Source organism: Hemibagrus wyckioides, linkage group LG17 (assembly GCF_019097595.1).
Source record: "Hemibagrus wyckioides isolate EC202008001 linkage group LG17, SWU_Hwy_1.0, whole genome shotgun sequence".
In the NCBI taxonomy this organism is placed as follows: Eukaryota; Metazoa; Chordata; class Actinopteri; order Siluriformes; family Bagridae; genus Hemibagrus; species Hemibagrus wyckioides.
In genome coordinates, this window is record NC_080726.1 from 17,923,521 (window position 1) to 17,945,374 (window position 21,854).

General features: G+C 39.3%; 1 protein-coding gene across 8 annotated transcripts; it reads left to right on the forward strand.

The window, feature by feature from the left end:
- The first annotated feature begins 423 nt into the window (after nucleotides 1–423).
- Nucleotides 424–20,140, forward strand: LOC131367690 (T-lymphocyte activation antigen CD80). Of its 8 annotated transcripts, XM_058413130.1 has the most exons (9): nucleotides 424–773; nucleotides 963–1,051; nucleotides 12,165–12,332; nucleotides 14,567–14,610; nucleotides 14,726–15,049; nucleotides 16,823–17,113; nucleotides 17,291–17,407; nucleotides 17,679–17,715; nucleotides 17,830–20,140. In XM_058413130.1, the coding sequence occupies exons 3-9, from the start codon at nucleotides 12,268–12,270 to the stop codon at nucleotides 17,879–17,881; spliced, it is 930 nt and encodes a 309-aa protein (XP_058269113.1). In that variant the 5' UTR covers nucleotides 424–773; nucleotides 963–1,051; nucleotides 12,165–12,267; the 3' UTR covers nucleotides 17,882–20,140. The 8 variants fall into 8 exon arrangements, with proteins under 8 accessions (XP_058269113.1, XP_058269112.1, XP_058269114.1 ...); XM_058413129.1 differs by lacking the exon at nucleotides 963–1,051; XM_058413131.1 differs by lacking the exons at nucleotides 424–773; nucleotides 963–1,051 and adding an exon at nucleotides 11,729–11,916 and having other exon boundaries at nucleotides 17,682–17,715.
- Nucleotides 20,141–21,854: the final 1,714 nt, after the last annotated feature.

The window sequence follows — 21,854 nt, forward strand, 5'->3', positions numbered from 1 at the left end:
TCTCTCTCTCTCTCACACACACACACACACACACACAACGACATGAAGGGCTATGTAGTGCAGTAATAAATTGTGTTCTAATGCTGTTAAATGTCTTGACTATGCTGTGTTTCGTCGATCAAACACTAGATGGCAGCAGCATACTATCTTAAAAATGAGAGGCCTCCAAAAGTAAAGTAATGACTACAAACCAGGTTAATACAAATGTGGAAAAATGTTTTTTAGCTGTATAATGTAGTGATTAATTAGAGGTGCAGTATATCAGTGTTTAATGCCTTAAATTGCTGATTGTGAGAAAAATTTCAATGATCTTTAAATGAAAGGGACAGAGTCGAGGATGTGGGTGGAGCTTATTTATGGGCTGGAAAAAATCGGGCCTCTTTGGATTACATGAATTTTATTCAGGATTAGAAAGGATGTTAAACAAAAGTGATGTTTAACACCAGAAACTGAGCTTCCATTAGTGCCAAAATAATAAGAATTTTAGTTTATAAGGCTGGATTTTGTTCTTGTTTTTCTGTTTTCCATACAATCCAACATCAGGTTCAACAACACAAAGGAAAAACAAGGTGAAGGACACAGCAGACAAGTGTAACGACGCTGTGAGAGAGAGAGAACAGACAAGAAAAATACACTCCGGTGAGAGCTGCTTTTATTCTGCGGTAAAAAAAAGAAAGAAAAAGTGAGCCAGTTTATCTCAGGACACATCGACATTCAGTTCAACCGTCGGTTTCCGAGGTCGAGTTTGGTGAATCTGCAAAACATGTTTTAAGGTGTGTATGTTTGGATGGTTTACTTTCACTCTCTGTGTACTGGGTTAACAATCACACACACACACACGTTTGGAAGGGTAACTATCGTTTTTAAAAGGTAAAAACCCCAATGAAATCTGAATGTGTAAAAGTTCTGGGGGGTGAATACTTTTGCAAGGTGTGTGTATCACTGAGTTTTTTTATGCACAGGTACTGAACTTTGTTTGAATTTACTACCTATGTCTATTGAAAAAGGGAAAGGAACCCTGTTTCAGCCCTCTGTGACTCACCAAGAGCAGGTGAGTTAACGGGAAAAGAGCACACTACGACACAACACTACACGCAAAGCAGAAGTCACCCTCCTACACTACAGTACCGTGGAAACAGGTGTTAAAATGGGATTTATGATGTCAGGAGATCTTTCACTGGTGGAAATGGTAACCTGTGATATTTATTTGTTATTTGAAGCTCACAACACGGATGTATATTGTTTTCAGTATTTCTGTTTCGTCTAAAAAGCTCAACTGATGACTTTCAGAACAATCTTTACTCCAAAGTTTCGGTCTGTTATCACTTCTGAAAGTAGTGCAGTGGGATCTAGCTCATGCATCAGCTCTTTAGTCCTTTAGTCTCCCACCTCTTCATGTGTATACACTTCTCAAGCAGATCAGATGTCCACAGCTTCAACTTTCGTGCTAATTTCACCGTTAACACCTTCAAGCTCCTCCTCTTCTAGATCGCTGGTTAGCTGAGTTTTCAGAATTGTTTAGAAATTGTATATTTATATTATTATACAGATCCATTATTCAGTATTTTGTAGTAGCTCATCTGGCACCAATTAGAGCTTTAAGTCTTCTCCATAAGCTTCACACATCTGCACAGTTTCTCCAAATCTTCTTGCCATTCCTCCTCTCAAGCTCAGTCAGATTGTCCATGAACTGCCACCTTCAGGTCTCTCCATAGATGATCTACAGATATCAAGTCTGAGGCTTCATCAGGGCCTCTAAAAGATGTGCAGAGAATTGCCCCATAGCCCCTCGAGCATTGTCTTGGCACTGTGTCCAGGTCATGCTGACAGTTGAGGCTTCAGTCCAGTCTGAGTTCATGTGCACTGTGTAGTTTTCTTCAAGGACCTCATTCCATTAATGCTGACCAGTATCCCAGTACCTGCTGGTGAAAAGGCTCCTACACCATGCTTCCACAGAGTTCTTGAATTGTTCCTGGTTTTCACTACCTGTAGCACTTGGAGTTCAACCCAATAAACCTTACCTGAGTCATTTAGGTGTCTGCTATATGAGTGACCATCCAAGACGAGCTCAAGAGTCTCGGTGGTTCTAAACTTTTCATACCACAAAGATAGAGCCTACTGTTCTCCTGGGTACATTCAAAGCTTTAGAACCAGGTTGATATCATTGCTCAGATCTTTTGCTGCATTCAACTACAGGTTGGAACTTGGGAACAACATGAAAAAACTATGACAAGGAGCCCTCAGCTAGAAATTCCACCTCAGGGTTGTGTTCTCCAGAGTTTGAGTTGAACTAAAAATGAACTTGAACAGCTTGACATCAGTTAACCTACAGAATAATTGCTTGTTAAATCTATAACTCTGACTATATTTGGAGTTCCCTATTCGGAGGAGGAAACATACATCAGTTCAGAAAGGACTCAGTCTTCCCACATGTTGGAACTTAAACCCACAGGTGTATGTCTTCCCAAATCATGTCCAGTCAACAGAACTGACCTCTGTCAGACTCAGGTCACTTTCTAAAGACATCTCAAGATAATGAAAGCACACAGGATGCACCTGAGCTGAACTTCAGTGCACTTCAACAAACTCAGGAACTCCTTATTGCTATTTCTATTATATGAAATGTTCTAGTTTTATATACAGGATATCAACTCCTACAGCCTCAGAAGCACTTTGCACATAAAGCTGATGTCTGAAATGCCATGCTCCCTGCTGTCGTCAGTGCCGTTTTCCATTACGCCAGCACTGTGTGTGTGTGTGTGTGTGTCTTGCATTATGGGAAGTAAAACTGATGAAAACTGATGTCTGCTTTTTTCATCACACTTCAATGCTTCTAACTCTTCAGAAATGCTGTCAAGCATGTCATGACCAATCATTTCAGAGGTTGTGGTGGAGGTGGTGGTGGAAGGGAGGGGTTTCAGGGGGGCCGATTGGGGCAATCCAGGCAAAGCAACAAGGAGGACAAAGTGGCAGTAGAAAGATAAGCATTTTTAGTGAGTGAATAGTACTTACACACTCACATAATGTTCATATCATGTGCAGATTATGAGCATGTGTGTGTGTGTGTGTGCGTGTGTCTTTGTGTGTGGCCAACCATATGTGGGTGGGTGTGTGTGTGTGGGAGTGTGGACTGAATCATTGTTCCATTTCTGTTCCAAAGAACCTGACTTTATATTCACTACTGTGATTATACATGAGACTATACATTTCAGTGCAGTGGTGGATCTTGGGAAAATGTATAAAGGGTGTGTTTATTGTCTCTGCTGGTAAATGGAGGAGGGAGGCGTGGCCAAAATAAAAAAAAAAACAAAAACAAAACAGGTATGTTTTCTGCTTAGAGAAAACCCCCCAGTCACTACTAATCTCCCATGCCTTCACTTTCACACACACACACACACACTCTTTTTCTACTATCCTTGTGAGGATATCCTTCCACTGGCTTCTTTATTGTTTCAGATAATAAATGCTACGTCAACATCTAAATTAATCTTCTACCTTAAGCTGAGTGACTAATTTTTCAAATCAAAGCTGCAGTTTGTAAAAACAAACAAACAAGAAAACCCAAATGTCACCATGAGGTCACAATTTCAGATTTTCATATCCTTTGGAAATTTTAGTGGTTGAAGATCAAATTTGAGCTGCTTTTTAGATAAACAAGCACTCGCGGTATCTCAGAGAGCAGTAATGGGTTTGATATCAATATTTACTTTGAAGATACAATCATCTGTGTGGAAAAAATTCACTGTTTTTATTTTTTTGGAATTTATCTATGAATATATCGCCCCTAGTAGGCTAGGGAGAACAGAAATCCTTCTGAAACACTACAAAATCTCAGACTCAGTACTCTGTTGGCTTTAATGTGTTTTAGATGTGTATTTTCCCCCACTTTACACAGAATTTTATTGGTTGAAGATTAAATTTGAGCTGCTCTTTAGATGAACAAGCACTCGGGGCATCTCAGAGAGCAGAAATGGGTTTGATATCAACATTTACTTTGAAGATACAAACATTTGTGTGGAAACAAATAACTGTTTTAAAATGAACTTTTCTATGAATATATCATCCCTATTAAATATTTATGGATGAGTGGATGGATAGATTGTTGGATGGATGGTAAGAATAATGAATAAGTGAATAGATGGATGGATGGATGGATGGATGGATGGATGGATAGATTGGTGGATGGATGGTAAGAATAATGAATAAGTAAATGAAGGGATGGATGGACGGATGGTAAGAATATTGAATAAGTGAATGGAGGGATGGATGGATAGGTGGATGGGTAAATGGGCCCTAGATAAAACAACACTGTATCTAGTAACACAGTGTTCATTGTTGTAGTTACTGCCCCTCTACTTTCATATGAGCTTCATATTAACCACCACTTTGGAGTGAGACATGACATGTATCTTTTACCATGAACAAAAAACTATGTATTTCATATCTATAACATTTACAGTAAGAAGTCAAGAATTCCCAGAGGTTACAAGGGTCTCTCTGATCCTCAATACATTTCCAATGATATCTCCTCTCAACTTCTTATCTGATGAGATTCAGTTCCCAGCCCATGTGGACTCCGTTCATGTGTGTCCTTCCATGAGGTCTAATTTGCTAATCTTTTGCTAATTTGTCTAATCCCATGATGCTCCCATGCTTCACTCTCATCATTTCTCGTATATTAAGTTCTTGGGACCGTACACAGAATTATTTATATATATATTTTTATATAACTTAAACATCATATCTGAAAAACATGCTCATGAACACATTTTTTTTCCTTCATATTAATAACGCAGTTTGATTATATGCGCCATATAAAGATGAGGTTACATGCTGCTGAATGCTTAACTAGCCAAGCAAAAACGGTTCCCCACAGTGCCTCAGCATCGATGACGTTTCCCGCATCAGTAATTTTCACGTCCTGTAGGGGTTTGTAGATAAATCTCTTGAGGTCTGTAGGTAAATCATAACGTGGTTGGTTTTAGAAATGGTTTTGATGAGATAAGGCATTAAAACAAACAAACAAACAAACAAACAAAAAAAATCAGTTTTATTGAATGCAAATGGAATTTATTATTTCTTTATTATGTTAAAGAAGGAAACCATCAAGTGGACAAAAAAAAAGGCGATTCTGTTCCCTAATGCAGGTAAATAACATGTTAGAGAAATGATCGATGGCTTCAGAAAGCTTTTAATGGAACAGTATCTATAAGGTAGATTTGTTAGAATAATTGTTGAAGGCAGTCAAAACAGAACCATGTGATGAATAAACGTCTCTTTGGGTCATGTTTTACATCAACGTTAGTGCCATCAGCGTTCCCACTTCCTCTACGAAGCATATTTTTCTTAGTTCAAAGCCATGATACAAAGCGTATTTAACTTCTTTCACACTTTTGATAAAATCTAAAAAGCTGGACTCGCTCAGAATAATGAATAAAAGAGAGTTGTTTAATGTCTTGAGTGCTGTTAATGCAAGGATACGTTATCATCATTTTCCCCACAATCGTCACAGTGACGAAAAAAAGTTATTTCAAATTGATGTGTAGTATGTATGGGTAAAAAAACAAACCTCAGTCATTTGAGAAGAGAAAAAAAAATTGCCCTGAAATGCCAATTATAGCGAGTTTTTAATAAATCATAGTCAGAGCTGTCGGGAAATTTCGAACAGACACGTCATAGAGAAGCAGCTCAGATACATGTACAGGCAAACATTCGCCCCGAGTACAGGCAAACATTTGCCCCTGTACGCCTCGAAACAGAGCAGCAGGGATGGAGACGGTATCGTAACTCTTACCAGAACCAGTGCTCTGGTTACAAGAACTACCAAACATACCACATTGATCATTTTACATTAAATAAAGTGTGCTCTGTTCAAGGAATCAGAGAATAAAGAATTCCCCCTGAAATCCTCTTCATGTAGGAGGAGTACAATAGGAACTCAAGCTGGAAATGCTGCATCTTCAAAAAAAATCCTGCATACTCCATGAGTCACTCCCTTGACTTGACTTGGCTGGAAAAACTTTCTCTTAGAGGTGGAGCTTCTGACTGTGTGTTTCCTGCAGTTAAACCTGCAGGTCGGACGGCATGTTCCAGACATCAGACGTGGATATTAGATTTTGTTCCCTTTTCTTGTGAATGAAGTCAAAAACAAACATTAATAAGCCTTCATAAACATCCAGTCACACGTTGTTGCATTTTCTAACCGTTTAGCTGTTTTTATCTTTTAGCTAATCTTAGATGGTTATTATAAAATTATTATAAAAAGTGTTTCATACTATCAGACACACAGCCATCATTTCAATAAACTTTCATTCGATTGCAAACAGACATACGTCAGTTAGCTTACGTTAGTTTGATGTGATGAAAGATGACTAGCATTAAAACAAGGTACTGCTATAAAGAGCTGATTAGCTATGTTAGTTTTGATTTTTCAGCTACAGAAGGAGTCTGCCGTGTCAGTGCTTCGTGAAAGTCAACTACAAGTTTATGTTTGATGATTTTTTGCTAAAATGACAAGCTGCATCATTTTTTTTTATTCATTTTAAGAGAAGGAAGAACTGCTATAATGTGAAAACAGAATGTCGTTGAATCAGGGATGTTAAATCAGGGTCTAGCAGTAACTCCAGCCCACGTCATGTCACCTGATTGTTGATTATTTTCCAATAACTGCATCCTTGAGGTGTTTTACTTAGCTAACTAGTAGCTTAGTCCTTGTACAAACATCCTTTTACTCCACAGTCATACAAATACGACACTATCTATTAAATAAACCTTGGGGGAGTTTCCTCAAGGTTATCCGGTTTTCTCCCCCAGTCCACAGACATGTGTTGTACCCTGACTGGCATCTCTAAATTAACTTTAGTGGTTTTTGTATTGTATTATGTTGTGCGTTTTGTATTGTGCCCTGCAATGGGGTTTTCCTTGTACAGGTGACCTCCGTCCTGTGCCCTAAATCACCTGGGGTAGACTTCAGGTTCCCTGGATGGGATTTCTAAAACCAGTACACCCTTCTTATTTCTCTGCGCTTTTCATGGAACTGAAGCCTAAATGGAGCGTGTTATCATCTAGCTATATAAGGTTCGTCTCCTCAGTGTTACAGGAAAAGACTCCGCCCTCAAGGCCTTGTGTACAGAAAGGGGCGGGTCATAAAAACAAACAAAACAAAAACAAGGCTCGAAGTCACATAGCCGTATGAGTAACTGTTATTTCATCGCAGACTAACGGACATCGGCGATCCTTTTGTAACGATTAAGCCGACATTTGCGTGTAGTTTAGCTAAATCTGTTCAAATCTTAATTCTGATTGGTCAGAATTCCGGTTTCATGACATCAGCTCTGACAAAATAGCGATTTTTATATTACTATATTAATGCGCTCGTTCAGATACGTTATCGTTTCCATAGTAACAACTACAGCATTTATGGAAGGAGTCTCCAGTGCCAGTGCTTTGCGATGGAATTTTACGTTTTGTGATTTTGCCATCACAGTCAATGGATGAGTGGATAGAAAAGTGGATGGATGAATGGGTGAATGGATGAGTGGATGGATGAGTGGGTGGGCGGTAACACACAGTGTTTATTGTTGTGGTGTTGTGGTTACTGCTAAACCCCTGACACCATGTGTAGTTTGCTCCCGTCATATACTTTACAACAGAGAAAATGTAGGAGAAGTAATTGAGGAATGACTGTGAAACTCAAGAAACAAATCTGTTGAAATCTGTTGAAATAAGATCCACCTGAAACAAGTGAAAGGGTAAAATGTCCAGCTGAAAAGGGAAACGTTTGTGTTTCTTGTTTTGAATGTGATGTTCTTGTGTGTCATTTTGTCTTCTTTTGAACAGAGTGTTTTGTGTATTGAGATTATTGTGTTATTTTCCCCTCACATTCAAGATCAGGTTGGTAAAACCCCTTTTTTAATGAGAAGTAGTTCTTACCAAGTTTAAATACCATATATGTGACAAATAGATGTGTGTTACAGACACTGGATCTTTTAAGAATAAAGTTATAGCCCTTTGTCCTTGGGCTGAATTGATTCAGCTCTACTAGCTGTTTAAACCATTATTAGCACCTTACATGATAAAAATCAAGTCAAGTCAAGAAGCTTTTGTCATTTCAACCATATATAGCTGACGCAATACACAGTGAAATAAGACAGCGCTTCTCCGGGACCCTGGTGCTACGTAAAACAACACAGAGCTAAGAGATAAAAGTAAGTTGTCCTAGCATTATGAAATTCAACATCTGCAACCTAATGCAAGACAAAAGACAGTGCAAACAGACAATACAAAACAAAACCATACAGGACAGATACACAAACTAGTGCAGAATATGTTATACTGTGCAATGTGGAAATATAAGAGAACTGTAAACCAAGAGGGTTCTTGTTAACATATACACTTCTGTATTCCAGCAGTTGGTGGCAGACTGAAAAGTAATTTAGTAAATGTGCAAAAAGCAGCATGTAAACAGTTATAATACGCTTGGAGTTATAGACATGCATGTGTTTAAGTTTGAGTTTAGAACAGATGAGTTCACACAATTAAGTGTGTGTGTGTGTGTCTGTGTGAGAGAGTTCAATAAAGTACAAAAATGCATTTCAGAAGCCGATATGCTTGCGTATGACTTGTCACTTGTTAGGTGATTTCTGAGCAAAGCGGCTTGGCGGTAGAAATGGCAAACTCACCGCACCACATGAAAGATGACCTCACTGAAATCTGATCCGGCTCCAGATCATGTGTCCTCCTCTCCTAGTCTGGAGAAGAACAGCTGACACTGATATAGTTTCACCAGATTTCACACACTTTCGGTTCATAATCCATTCACTGCTGCCTTAACCCTTATACCCTGATGTGCTTAGGTTTATTTAATCCACACTTTAATGCTCCCTGAGAATATACAGGAATTAAATAGTGTCTGTGTTATAGTATGTACAGTACCTTGCATAAATACATAAATATTCACCCCACCCCCCACTTCCCAGTAATACTAACTGAAATACTTCACTGGGATTTGATGTCATAACTGACCCATAATACTGAAGTCACTTAATGTGTCATGTGATCTCAAAATAAATACACCTGTTCCTGAGTTTCTATCCAAAAGTTTGTACACCCCTGACCATCACATGCATACGCTGATCCTTCCCCAAACTTCCTGCCGCAAAGTTGGAATCAGTCGTATAGAGCGTTTTTGTCTGAAACACTACAACAAAATCCCTTCATGACCACAACAATAATAAGTGACCATCTGTCAGACAAGCCCAGAGGATCTGTCAGTGTACTGTTTCCACCACCATGCTTCATAGACTTGTTCTCAGATTCCTGTATTAATTCATTTTATTATAGAAATTGCCCCTTAGTTCGGAGTGTAGATATCAGATTGAGACAGAAAAGCAGAAAAAAAACTGATACCATTTTATTTCGGTTTTTATATCAGGAATGACTGAGGCACGAGCTCCAAAAATAAAGGGGGAATGTCCCCTCAGTGAATAAAGGAAAGAAAGAAAAAGGGAGAGAGGGAGAGAGAGAGAGAGAAGGAAACAGGGAGAGCTTAGAAAGGGAAGGAGAGTATATTTGGAAAAGCCCTGAAATTCCTCTCACTTCCTTCTGCCAATGGTATGTGTGTGTGTGTGTAGTGTGTGTGTGTGTGTGTGTGTGTGACGTTATGGCAGTGTGTATCAGATCTCTGTTTCTGTTCCAAGAAACCTCATGTAGAATCAAAAGTGTAGGACTGGCTCTCCATAGACATGGATCATGGGATATGTAGTTTAATGCATTCAGCTCTGCCGGTAAATGGAGTAGATCAGAAAAAAAACAACACAAAAGGCAGTATGAGTGTGTGTGTGTGTTCCCCTTATAGAAAACCCCTCAGTGACATTAATCCACCCACGCAGACACAGACACACACTAACCTCATGCAACTGACCTTTAAAGTCTAACCTAACAGAGTTCAAGGAATCACTAAAAGGAAGGGAAAGTCATTCAAGTCTACATCAGGGCTGTTTTCATCAAACGCCTAACCAGATTAACACCCGCCGCCTCATCGTGGAGTGTACAGGGATTTCTAAAACCAGTACACCCTTCTTATTTCTCTGCGCTTTTCATGGAACTGAAGCCTAAATGGAGCGTGTTATCATCTAGCTATATAAGGTTCGTCTCCTCAGTGTTACAGGAAAAGACTCCGCCCTCAAGGCCTTGTGTACAGAAAGGGGCGGGTCATAAAAACAAACAAAACAAAAACAAGGCTCGAAGTCACATAGCCGTATGAGTAACTGTTATTTCATCGCAGACTAACGGACATCGGCGATCCTTTTGTAACGATTAAGAAGACATTTGCATGTGGTTTAGCTAAATCTGTTCAAATCTTAATTCTGATTGGTCAGAATTCCTGTTTCATGACATCAGCTCTGACAAAATAGCGATTTTTATATTACTATATTAATGCGCTCGTTCAGATACGTTATCGTTTCCATAGTAACAACTACAGCATTTATGGAAGGAGTCTCCAGTGCCAGTGCTTTGCGATGGAATTTTACATTTTGTGATTTTGCCATCACAGTCCAAAAACATGTACATTAGGTTGATTGGAAATTCTAAATTGCCCATAGGAGTGTGTGAGAGTGTGTGTGGTCGTCTGTCTATATGTGTGGCCCTGTGATGGACTGGTGACCTGTCCAGGGTGTACCCCTGCCTTTCGCCCAATGTGTGCTGGGATAGGCTCCAGCAGATCCCTGCGACCCTAATTAGGAATAAAGTGGGCATAGACAATGGATGGATTGCCATTTTCGACAAAGCTCCTTTAGCTGTAGTTTTTGATTATTCTGATCACATGACTATAGCACTATAGTCGTGTTAAAAATGAATAAATAAAGATCTTTCATGGCTTTAACCATAGCTCAAAAATGATAAATCACTATGGTATTTCAGAGTAGAAAGAGAAACTAAACGCAACACCTGATGTCATCATCAGTTTGCTGCTGTAATTCTCTCAGTGTGAACATTTTCTTCCTGGAATTCTGCAGAAAAGTGTTAAAATGTGTACTCAGTGGACGCTGCAGTGACCGAGGAATTGTATTTATAGCTAGGTTATGTTCTACTAAAGGCGCTTATGATGGTGGTAATAATAAGATGAAACACTGTTTTCTGTGTGATTATGTGTTTTCTGAACCGTTTTTGGAAGCCCCCCAGATCTCACACAATGTTTTTTTTTTTTTTTAACATATCATTTGAGTGAAGAAAAAAAGCATGATTTCTGTTGAGGAGTGTGGTCTTAACACACAACATTTAATTTTTAACACCTAGGACACATTAAAGGAAATAAATCTTTAACCAGCTGACCTCTCTGATTATCACTCAAATGTGTGTGATAAAGGTGTGTGTGTGTGTGTGTGTGTTTAACACTGCTGTGAAATTGCTGATAAATTCCCCTGAGTGACTGACTGGCTTCTCAACATGCACCGTGTGAGTGTGTGTGTGTGTGTCTTTTAACTTTTCTCTTTGTAACTTTTTCTCGCTCCATTTGCTGATTTACTCTTCATATTTACTTGCATCTCTCTCTTAATCATTTACTCTCTCTTTGAGCCTCTGTCTCTCTGTCTGTCTCTTTTATGGTCTCTCTCTCTCTCTCTCTCTCTCTCTCTGTGTCTTTTCTGTCTCTCTCTCTCTCTCTCTGCCCCCACCCCCTCCCTCTCTCTCTCTCTCTGCCTCTCCCTCTCTCTCTCTTTCTGTATCGATCCATGAGGAACCACCTTTCAGAAGAACTGATTTAAAATTACAGTAAACTGGTGGCTCCTCCCTGCCCCTTCACACAAAAACACACACACACGCACAAACTCACACACATTGTGTATTAGAGCTTCTCGGATTGTTTTTGGCCATTTCATCTCTGATACCCAACTGAGGAACATCACACACTAACGGGTAGGACTTATTACTTTTACACACACACACACACACACACACACACACACACACACACACACAGAGGATTGTCATTTACTTTTAGCCATATAACATTGTTTAGGGTTAAAGGATAAGGGGTTAGGGTTTAGGGTGTAGGGATTAGGGCTTGAGATGTTTGGGTGGTGGATTAGGAATTAAAATGTGTTTAAGAATGTGTAATGTTATATATGAATTGTGTGTGTGTGTGTTTGTGTGTGTGTTTTTAGTAACAAAGTACAGGCACAGAATAGCGGGGTTTCCCTATGACGTCAGCCATCGCCCCTCCTCCTTGTACAGAAGACAGAAACTGGAGGTTCCGCTTTTCGTTTCATGAGGACGCGCGCGCGACACCGACTGTCTCTCTCCGTCTCAGTGGACATGTGGCGTGGTTATCTGTGAGTAGCGACATTTTGTACACACTTTCACGCACAATACATCTAGAGACAAGCGTTTGTGTTTGTAGACTAAAGCAATTTGTCCGAATTGATGTGCATGTGTTTGTATTTATGCGTATGGGCGTGTGCGCGAGCACGCGTGTGTTTGGGAGTGTAAATCAGAACAAGGAAGAGAAAACCCGTTTTGTCTCTCTGTCCCTCTGTGTGTGTATATGTGTGTGTTTTTCCGAAACTTTTTCGTCTGTAAAGACGTTTCAGAGGAAGCAAAAATGTCATATACGCAACAGACAGGAATGTGTGTGTACAAGGCATTACAGATTAAGTGTATTGTATTATAATTCATTTACTCAAAGCCCCAAAGAACATGTAAATAAAGCTTGACCAGAGCAAAAAAAAATGCAGGAAGTTGTCCTAAATAATTAAACAAGATAATTGTCCACAGAAATGATGCTCCTGAAATAAATCTGTATTGTGAGAAACTAGGAGAAGCTGTGATTTATGAAACCAGACCTCATCAGACCTCCGAATCTCAGGCGCTTAACACATCTATATGTTTTTCATAGTTTTGGTTGTCTGTCCAAATAGTTTTGGTTTTCCGTCCAAATCTGAACAATGTTTTGACCATCGGCATTGTTGTTGTTTTTTTTTTTATTTTGAAAATGTTGATTTCAAAAATGGACAGCACGGTGGCTTAGTGGTCAGCACTGTTTCCTCATAGCAAGAAGGTCCTGGTTTTGAATCCCGGGTTCGAACAGGCAGGGGCCTTTCTGTGTGCAGTTTGCATGTGTGGGTTTATTCCGGGTACTCCGGTTTCCTCCCACAGTCTAAAAACATGTACATTAGGCTGATTGGTAATTCTAAAATTGCCTGTGAGTGTGTGTGGTTGTCTGTCTATATGTGTGGCCCTGTGATGGACTGGTGACCTGTCCAGGGTGTACCCCTGCCTTTCGCCCAATGTGTGCTGGGATAGGCTTCAGCAGATCCCTCTGACCCTAATTAGGAATAAAGTGGGTATCTTAACTGTCTTTGCTTAATGCATTGAAACATCAAAAAGAGAACATGAGCTGTTTTTTCGTTGCACCTCAATGTCTACTTAACTAAAAAAAATTCCTATTAGATGTTTCAAAAATGGCTTCATACTCATACTGACAATGCCAGTCATACATGTATTCACGGTACAGCTGATTTGCTCACTGAACCCAGGCAAAACAGTGAAAGAGCGCCCCCTAAAGGTCTAAAGACCCCTTAACACCAAATCTTCCAGTAATGCAGCTCAGCCACTTACCACAGACTCAGGTTATGTTTTCCTCCTTTTACAGGGTGCCATTACTTATGTCACACAAATATGTATTATTAACATGTAAAAAAAAAAAAAAAAAGATCACTGGATTTGTTTGTAAAATAAAATAAACCAGAGACTTATCATAGACTACACAGATCACTGATTATCTGAATTGACGTGCGGTTCATGTTCGTGAGTCTTGTTCTACGTATCTTTATGCAAATGTTCAAAATCTACTCACCAGAAAGAAAAAGTGATGTATCTAGTTTCATAAACAAGGCCGTTCTGAAATGATCATGTGTTGGTGCATTTCATGCTAATCTATTAGCTTTGCCTGTAATCTATTATTTTATGCTTTTATCATGTTTGTGGTTCAAGTATCTGGAACCCTTCTGAACCACATGCGTGGTTGTAATGTGTGCTAACACAAGCTAATAGATTCCTTCCTCTAGCTTTGTTTTCTCTTCCTGCATCAAATCCCTCCACAAATACAAAGTGCTGTTCTGTCCTTTTTTATTTGGTTACGTTTTATATACTCTCTGATAATATATTTAATCTAAACATATACTCTATGTTCATTACAGAATGATAGGAGGTTAGCAAGAGTGAGTAGCAGCTAGCATTTCTAACTATCCAGCTGAAGCGAGATTTAGGGATCAGATTTATGAAATAATCGTCTCTTTTTAGCGAGTCTGTTTAGTACAGTACAGGTTTTATGATGCTAGTTTGTGTTTTGCCTGTTAGCTATGTCACTAGGTTTTAAGGTAGCATAACATTTTAACAAACTGCCTATTCATTGTTAGTTTCGTTACTAATGGTGCTAGTTTGTTTGCTCAAATTTAGCTTATTGTTAGCTTGTCTATTGTAATGCTAGTAACAATAATTATAATAATAATAGCAGATATCTTAATTTGCCTCTTGCTAATTTTCACTTGTTTTCTTAATATTTCAGGTTCCTGTTTGCTCTCTTCGCAGCGCTACAGCTAATAAGCTCAGGTAAAACACACAGACATACAAACACACTAGTGTTATAGTGTGAGCTAGTATTGTCGTAAAGACATGAAACGGTTTAAAAGGCTATTCTAAAGTCATGTGTTGTGTGTGTTTGCAGAGGAGAATCCTATAGTGCGCTATGTGCACGGGATTGTGGGTAAAAGTGTACATATGCGATGTGTGCTGGACCACCCACACAGCATTGAGAGGGTTTACTTCCAGAAGAAAAATGGTAGTGGAACTGAGATCTTTGTCAATGGGTTTTATAACAGATGGCTTGATGTGAGTCCTATGTACATAAATCGCACCATCATCAACAAGACAGAAGTCAGCATGGAGCTGCTCAACCTCTCTCTTGACGACGAAGGAGAGTACAGCTGTATCCCCTTTTCGTATAACGCAAATCCAACAAACACAACCAAGTTTTATCTCACAGTAACAGGTATTCTCTCTCACACACACACACACTCACACACACACACACACAAACACACAGTTATCTATTCCCTGATATTGCTAATATGTTTAGTATGACATTTAAGTTCTTGCATACCAGTAAGAGACGATTGGTGAAACTGATCATTTCTTCTTTATCATTTCTTGATTTCTTCTTAATATTATAGAAAACAAGAGAGAGATACATTTATGGATATATTTAATGCCACTCAAGTGGTATTAAAATCTGTAGATATAGGTGAAGAGTTAATGTTTATATCAAACATCAGAATGGGAGAAAAATGTCATCTCAAGATCCAGATTCAGGTTCAGTCACATAATGAGGATGGGTTCCCTTTTGAGTCTGGTTCCTCACAAGGTTTCTTCCTCATACCATCTAAGGGAGTTTTTCCTTGCCACAGTCGCCTCAGTCTTGCTCACTTTGGGATAACATCTAGGACTGTTTGTATGTTTGTTGTTTCTTATGTAAAGCTGCTTTGAGACAATGCTCTTTGTTAAAAGTGCTATACAAATAAAATTGAACTGAATAATGAAGCTGTAAGGATGTGCAGGTATGTACTTACTAGGAATGGCCGCCTAGTCCAAAACGAAGACAGGATATCAGAGAACAGGCTGACGCAAAAACAAAGAAGGAGGCAAGGATCCAAATCTTTATAAGCAATACAAAACAAACAGACTGGAAGCAAATAGTTTGCGCCCAAAACAAGACCCACAAACACAAATCGTGGCAGGTGCAGGGAATTCATGACCGGTTCCAGCTGACACGAAGGTTACTGTAACTCAGATAACCACTCTGCACAACCGTGGTGAACAGAAAAGCATCTCAGAATGACCAACACATTAAACCTTCATGTGGATGAGCAGCAATAGCAGCAGAACACATCGCCCTGATTCATCCTGATGTCATACTTGGTTCTTTCTACACCTGTGACTCACCGTCTGCTGCTGGGGATGGTCCCATGTGGATACCCTAGAGATTTAAACTTCCCAAAAAAAAAACAATAAAAGCCCAACTATTAATGCTCATGTCTCTCTCTTGCGTCAGTGGATAATCTAAACTGGGATCTGCAGATTTGTACCTAATAACTGCTGCAAGAAGTACCTAATAACTGACTTCAAGAAGGAGTCTAATTCACAATCCTGAAAATCCTGTAAAGACATTTAATGTTGTTATTGATTATAACAGAAGTTATAAAATAATAATGATTCATGACCTCACACAGAAGAAGTTATCCTTTCATGTCCTGTGCCTGCCAGGGTGACATCTAGAAAAGGTTAAGGGGTATTAGAAGTGGGTATGGAGAATGAAAAGAGGGTAAGGAGAATGGTCAGAGAGAAGGGGTATGGTAAACGGTTAAGGGGTATGGCATGATGGTAAGGCGCATGGTAAAAGCTTAAGGGGTATAGTAAGAGGGTAAAGGTTTGCTAAGTGGGTAATAAGAATGGCACGATGGGAAGGGGTATGGTAAAAGGTTAAGGTGTACAGTAAGAGGGTAAAGGGTATAGTAAGAGGGTAAGGTGTACAGTAAGAGGGTAAGGGGTATTGTAAAAGCGTAAGGGGTTTGGTAAGTGGGTAAAGAGAATGGCACGATGGTAAGGGGCATGGTAAGATGCTATGAGTTTTTTCCAGACAATCCAGAGTGTTGTGTCCTATAATGTGTTATACATAGAGAATTGACTGAACGGGATCAACAAATGGATATATTCTTTTTGTCTGATACTAAGGTTTTTAATCCTTCCCTCCATGTCTGTCTCACAGCCACTTACAGCATTCCCAACATATCCGTCCAGGGTTGCGGAATCGATTCAGGAGCCTATAACTGCGTGATTACGTGCTCCTCATCGGGAGGATTCCCCCAAAGCAATGTAACCTGGCATATGGCTGGAGGCAACATGAGGAGTCTGCTGAGGGATGAAGGAGAACTTGAACTTGCACAAGACAAGCAGTCCAGACTTTGGAGTGTGTTTAAATATGTTTCGCTTAATTGCACCCAACAGGTGAACATAACCTGCTCTGTTGGGGGAGTTGTGTCACAGGCAGTCAGTCTGTGTGAGTACTGTACAAACACACAAACACACACACACCTATACATACATATAGTCAGTAAAAGAAGTGTTTAAATGCTTAATAATAAATCAGTATATCTGTTTGTGTCTGTGTGTGTCTGTGTGTGTCTGTGTGTGTGTGTGTGTGTGTGTGTGTGTGTGTGTGTGTGTACACTCACAGGTACACCTGTGAACAGCATAGATATTACAGCTGTCGCGTGTATTGTGCTGCTGTTGGTTTCCTTTATAATTATCATTATTATTGGTATAAAGTGCAGAACAACAACGAACAGAACAGGTAAACACACAAACACACACATACAGGGAACCACCATTTCTATTACATTTTAAAATTTTAAATTGTAAATATTTTGGTTATCTGTAACGAGTAAAAAAAAAACAAACACAAAAAACACAAACCTTTTAACATTAAATGTAACTATAACCGAATAAAAAATGACATCATTGTTGATTTATATTCCTAGAACAGCAGATCGACTGAAAGGTTGCTACGGTTACAGTTTGGTTGTAATTTTATTGACTTGTCGTTCTGTCTGTTTGCTTCACAGAAGATCCCACAACAGATGCTGAGCTTGCGACTTTAAAGTGAGTTTCACACACACACACACACACACACTGCTGTGAACTGACAGAGGACAAAATGCTGAACGGTGCTTTGTGTGGTTGTGTGTGTTTCGTTTTTTTCTCCAATTAGCTCAGGTCAGGCTGGATGAACACGGCGAAACACACACTTTCTGAAAACTTGAACTGAAGATCCGTGTGTGTGTCTGTGTGTTTGTTTGTGTGTGTGATGGGCAGATGAAGAAGCAGACGGACCGTCTGAGAGTCTACACACACTCAGCTAAAGGACAAGTGCAGTTTGAAGTCAGACTGTGGCTACTGCCGGAAGAAACAACCACAGCACATGCTAACACGTTTTCCTTTCTTTCTTTTTTTTAATATTAATAGTTCTGTTTTAAAAAACTGTTTTTCTGTCCGGAAGAACTGTTCATTCTGTTTTTTTTTTGTTTTTTTAAATGAAATGTGATATTTCATATTGAATATGATGACATTTCATAAGACTGACAATCAAGGTTAGCGTGCAGGATTCAGGCTCAATTAGCTTAACATTCTGGTAGATTAGCATAACACTCCTCCGGCATAGCACTCACCTTAGACAGCTTAGCATTTAGAGACTTGATATACCATTCGAGATTATCTACGAGGAATAGTAACTTAACATATTGGCTTGCTAGCTAGCTAGCTACTGTTGAAACACAGTGTAAACATAGTTCAACTTCTGTGAATCAAACCTTCCTGGAACTTCTCAGGAAAGAAAATGGCTACCATTTTCCAGAAAGAAGTATTAAAGCTGTGTTTCTTTCTCGACCTTAAAGTCCAAAGGTTATGCAGTCCTATGTTTAGATGTAGTGCACTATTTAAAACCGTGAATACCTCTGAGAATAAAGTGTGGAACACTGGACGTTGGACACAGCGAGCAAGGACGCAGCTACACCTATGGCTGTTTGATTCCAGAGTTTGGGAATCGTTGGAGTCGATTCTGTGAGTCGATTCCTTGTAAAAGTTTTCTTAATTCCAAAAACCAAAACAAAGGAGAAAAGATCCGTCAGAATTAGTAGTGCAATATTAATTAAGTGTGTGATACAGCTTTAAACTGCCGTTACATGTTTTGTACTGAACAGTGTTTCGCTAATTACAGGAAAAATGCATTTCCCTCCACGTCGAATCCAACATTTGGAATAACTGGCGATATTTCAGCACGCAGTAAAAAAAGTTCAACTCTGGAAATTAGCTAGCTAGTTACTAGTTACATAACGTGGCTACACTGTGGAAGATTTTGTTTCATTTGAGCGTCTGTGGTGCAAAAACTGACAGTTTAATTGGCTAGCAAGCCAAATAAGAGAGCGACCATTATTAGAGCAAAGTTTTAACTTCCGACAGCTGCTCCGCCCAGGCGTTGTGGTTTGATTTGATTGACAGTTTATGTTGCATATTTAATGTTGTGCTCCAACTACATCGTCACTGTGTGGAATCAAGTCCCAAGCTTTGGAGTTAGCTCTCAATTCCCAACTGCATGGAATCAGGGATTGGCTCCCAGCCCCTAAAGCACAAACGAAGCACAGGGAACATTCTAGAACCTTAAACCAGTGGTGAACAAGTTTTGTTGTATTTTTGCTGTTAAACTACTAATTATTCTAGAAGAGTTCGCTAGCTAGCATAACTAGAGTAGTCTACAAGTTGCCTAGTTTACCTTTCTAGCGCATTCTAGAACAGGGGTCCCCAACCACCGGGCCGGGGACCAGTATCGGGCCGCAAAGAAACAAAGTTATAATTTTATATATATATAACTTAAAATTATATGTATTTTATTTTGAAAAATTCCCACTTCAATCCATGCCACACCCCCGCATTTGACTCAGTCGCAGGTTTTTCCACACATCAGTAAGTCCGCAAGCTACAAATGTCACCACCCCCCACCCCCCGGGCCACCTTAAAATGCTCCGGTATCAAGCTGGTCCCTGGTACAAAAAAGGTTGGGGACCCCTGTTCTAGAACACACTTCATGTTATGAGCATACTAGAACACCTACTGAATTTACATTCTAGACCAATGTGTGCTCTACAAGAGTGATACTTTCACCTTGTAGGTGTGGCTTATGCATTTTCCTAATGCCAGTTCTCATAAAGTTGGGTCATGGGTTTTCAGTCACTTTAAGGAAAGTTCTCTGGGTTTATTTTTAATGCCACATACTACATGAAATCTATTAGTACAGTATATGGGAGAGGTTCTGGAGTCTATACTATGTTCTCCATTATCTACTTTACTTTAATAAAAAAAAAATAAAAAAAAGATCTCACCAGTGTGGACAAAAAATTTTGTGCTTGTTCACACCAAGACTTTTAGAAACTTCTTTCCGAAAGGAAACGTTCTGATGTTTTAGTTTTGTAAAAGACAATGGCTGGTTGTATTTATACTAATACAATATATAAATTTATTCTGTTTTTTATTATCTGTGTGTTTGAAATTCTTACACACACACACACACACACACACACCAAAAGATATGCACTAACACACATACACCGACCCCAAAAGATACATACTAACAGTGGCGGACCGTCAGGGCCAGCAAGGCCTTCTCTGCTGGCCTAAACAGCAGTGATCTGAATCACTGACTTGCATTTTAATATATTTAATATATTTTTCCATGAATGTGTATTAAATTATTCCCAATAGTCTATTCTCTACATTTCATAGCTTTTCTCTTGGTTGCGCTGCTTCCAGTAGTGTATATTTATGATAAAAGTATTTATCCAATCATATTTCAGCTAGTGGCTGACATCATGTGTTGCCCGGCCGTAAGGCGGTGCAGGCGCCTGTAGCTTAAAATAAGTGGCAATGAAATTGTTACCTTAACCAATCAGATTTCGAGTTGGCGTCACTGGGGCCATCTAGCAGGCATACGATTACGTCAGCAATTTTCCATCCTATGACTGGATAATTGGAGTAGTCAGAGGCAGCGAACCGCCCATATACATTGTTTCTATATTCGCTGTGTCTCATTCCGGATGCTGCGTCCTCCGGAGATTGCAGTTTGCTGCATACAGCATCAAGAATGCCTTTTTTGAGAAAAGTAACCGTAATAAAATGGACTATTCCTTGTGAGGTGTGAAATACTGTAGACTAATTTTTTTTTTACTTCGTTATTTAATGGTTGATTAGTATCTATTGCCGTGGCGTCCAAGGAGGATTCTAGAATTTTCATTTAAGGGGGGGTATAATAGTAAAAAATAAATAAATAAAATAAAGGTTTGACTAACAGGGTAGGATGGTAAACTTATTGCAGCATTCCACTGTATTGCATAGATGTGTATAAAATTTGAGTACTGAACAAGCCAAATACAAAGTATTTACACCTGATTACACACACACACAGACACACACACACATCCTCTGATCCTCGCTCTGCGACGCCGTGGTCTGCGGATTGAAGAATGCGCTGAAAGACGGGGAAGAGCCGAAGTCTGCCGCCGTTTTATATGAAATTTAAAGGGGACTGAGGAGATCACCAATTTGTGTACAGTTTATGGAGAAGAAAATAGTAGAAAATGGCCTAGCGACGCCCATGGTGGATTAATTCAGGAAGGACACCAGTGAAGGCCTAGGTCTGAAATGCACAGCCCGCCACTGCATACTAACACACACACACACACACACACACACACACACAAATCAAGTGTCAGAAACCCAGAGTTTAATCTCATACAAAATTTGTTTAAATAACAGACCAAATGATACACACTAACACACACACCCAATGATGAGTACTAACACATACACACACACACCAAATGATACACACTAACACACACACACACACACACACCCCCAATGATGAGTACTAACACATACACACACACACCAAATGATACGCACTAACACACACACACACACCAAAAGGTATGTAGTAATACACACACAAACATTGAAGATACGGGCTAACACACACACCATATGATATGCAGTAATACACACACACACACACACACTCAAATCAAGTGTCAGAAACCCAGAGTTTAATTTCATACAAAATCGTTTAAATAGCAAACCTGTTTTACATTTTGTTGATGTTTTTTTTATAAAGATAAATTAGCATTTTACAATATTACAACACAATTAAAAGCTACAAAAAACCCAACACACACTAAGCCAGAAGTACTCCA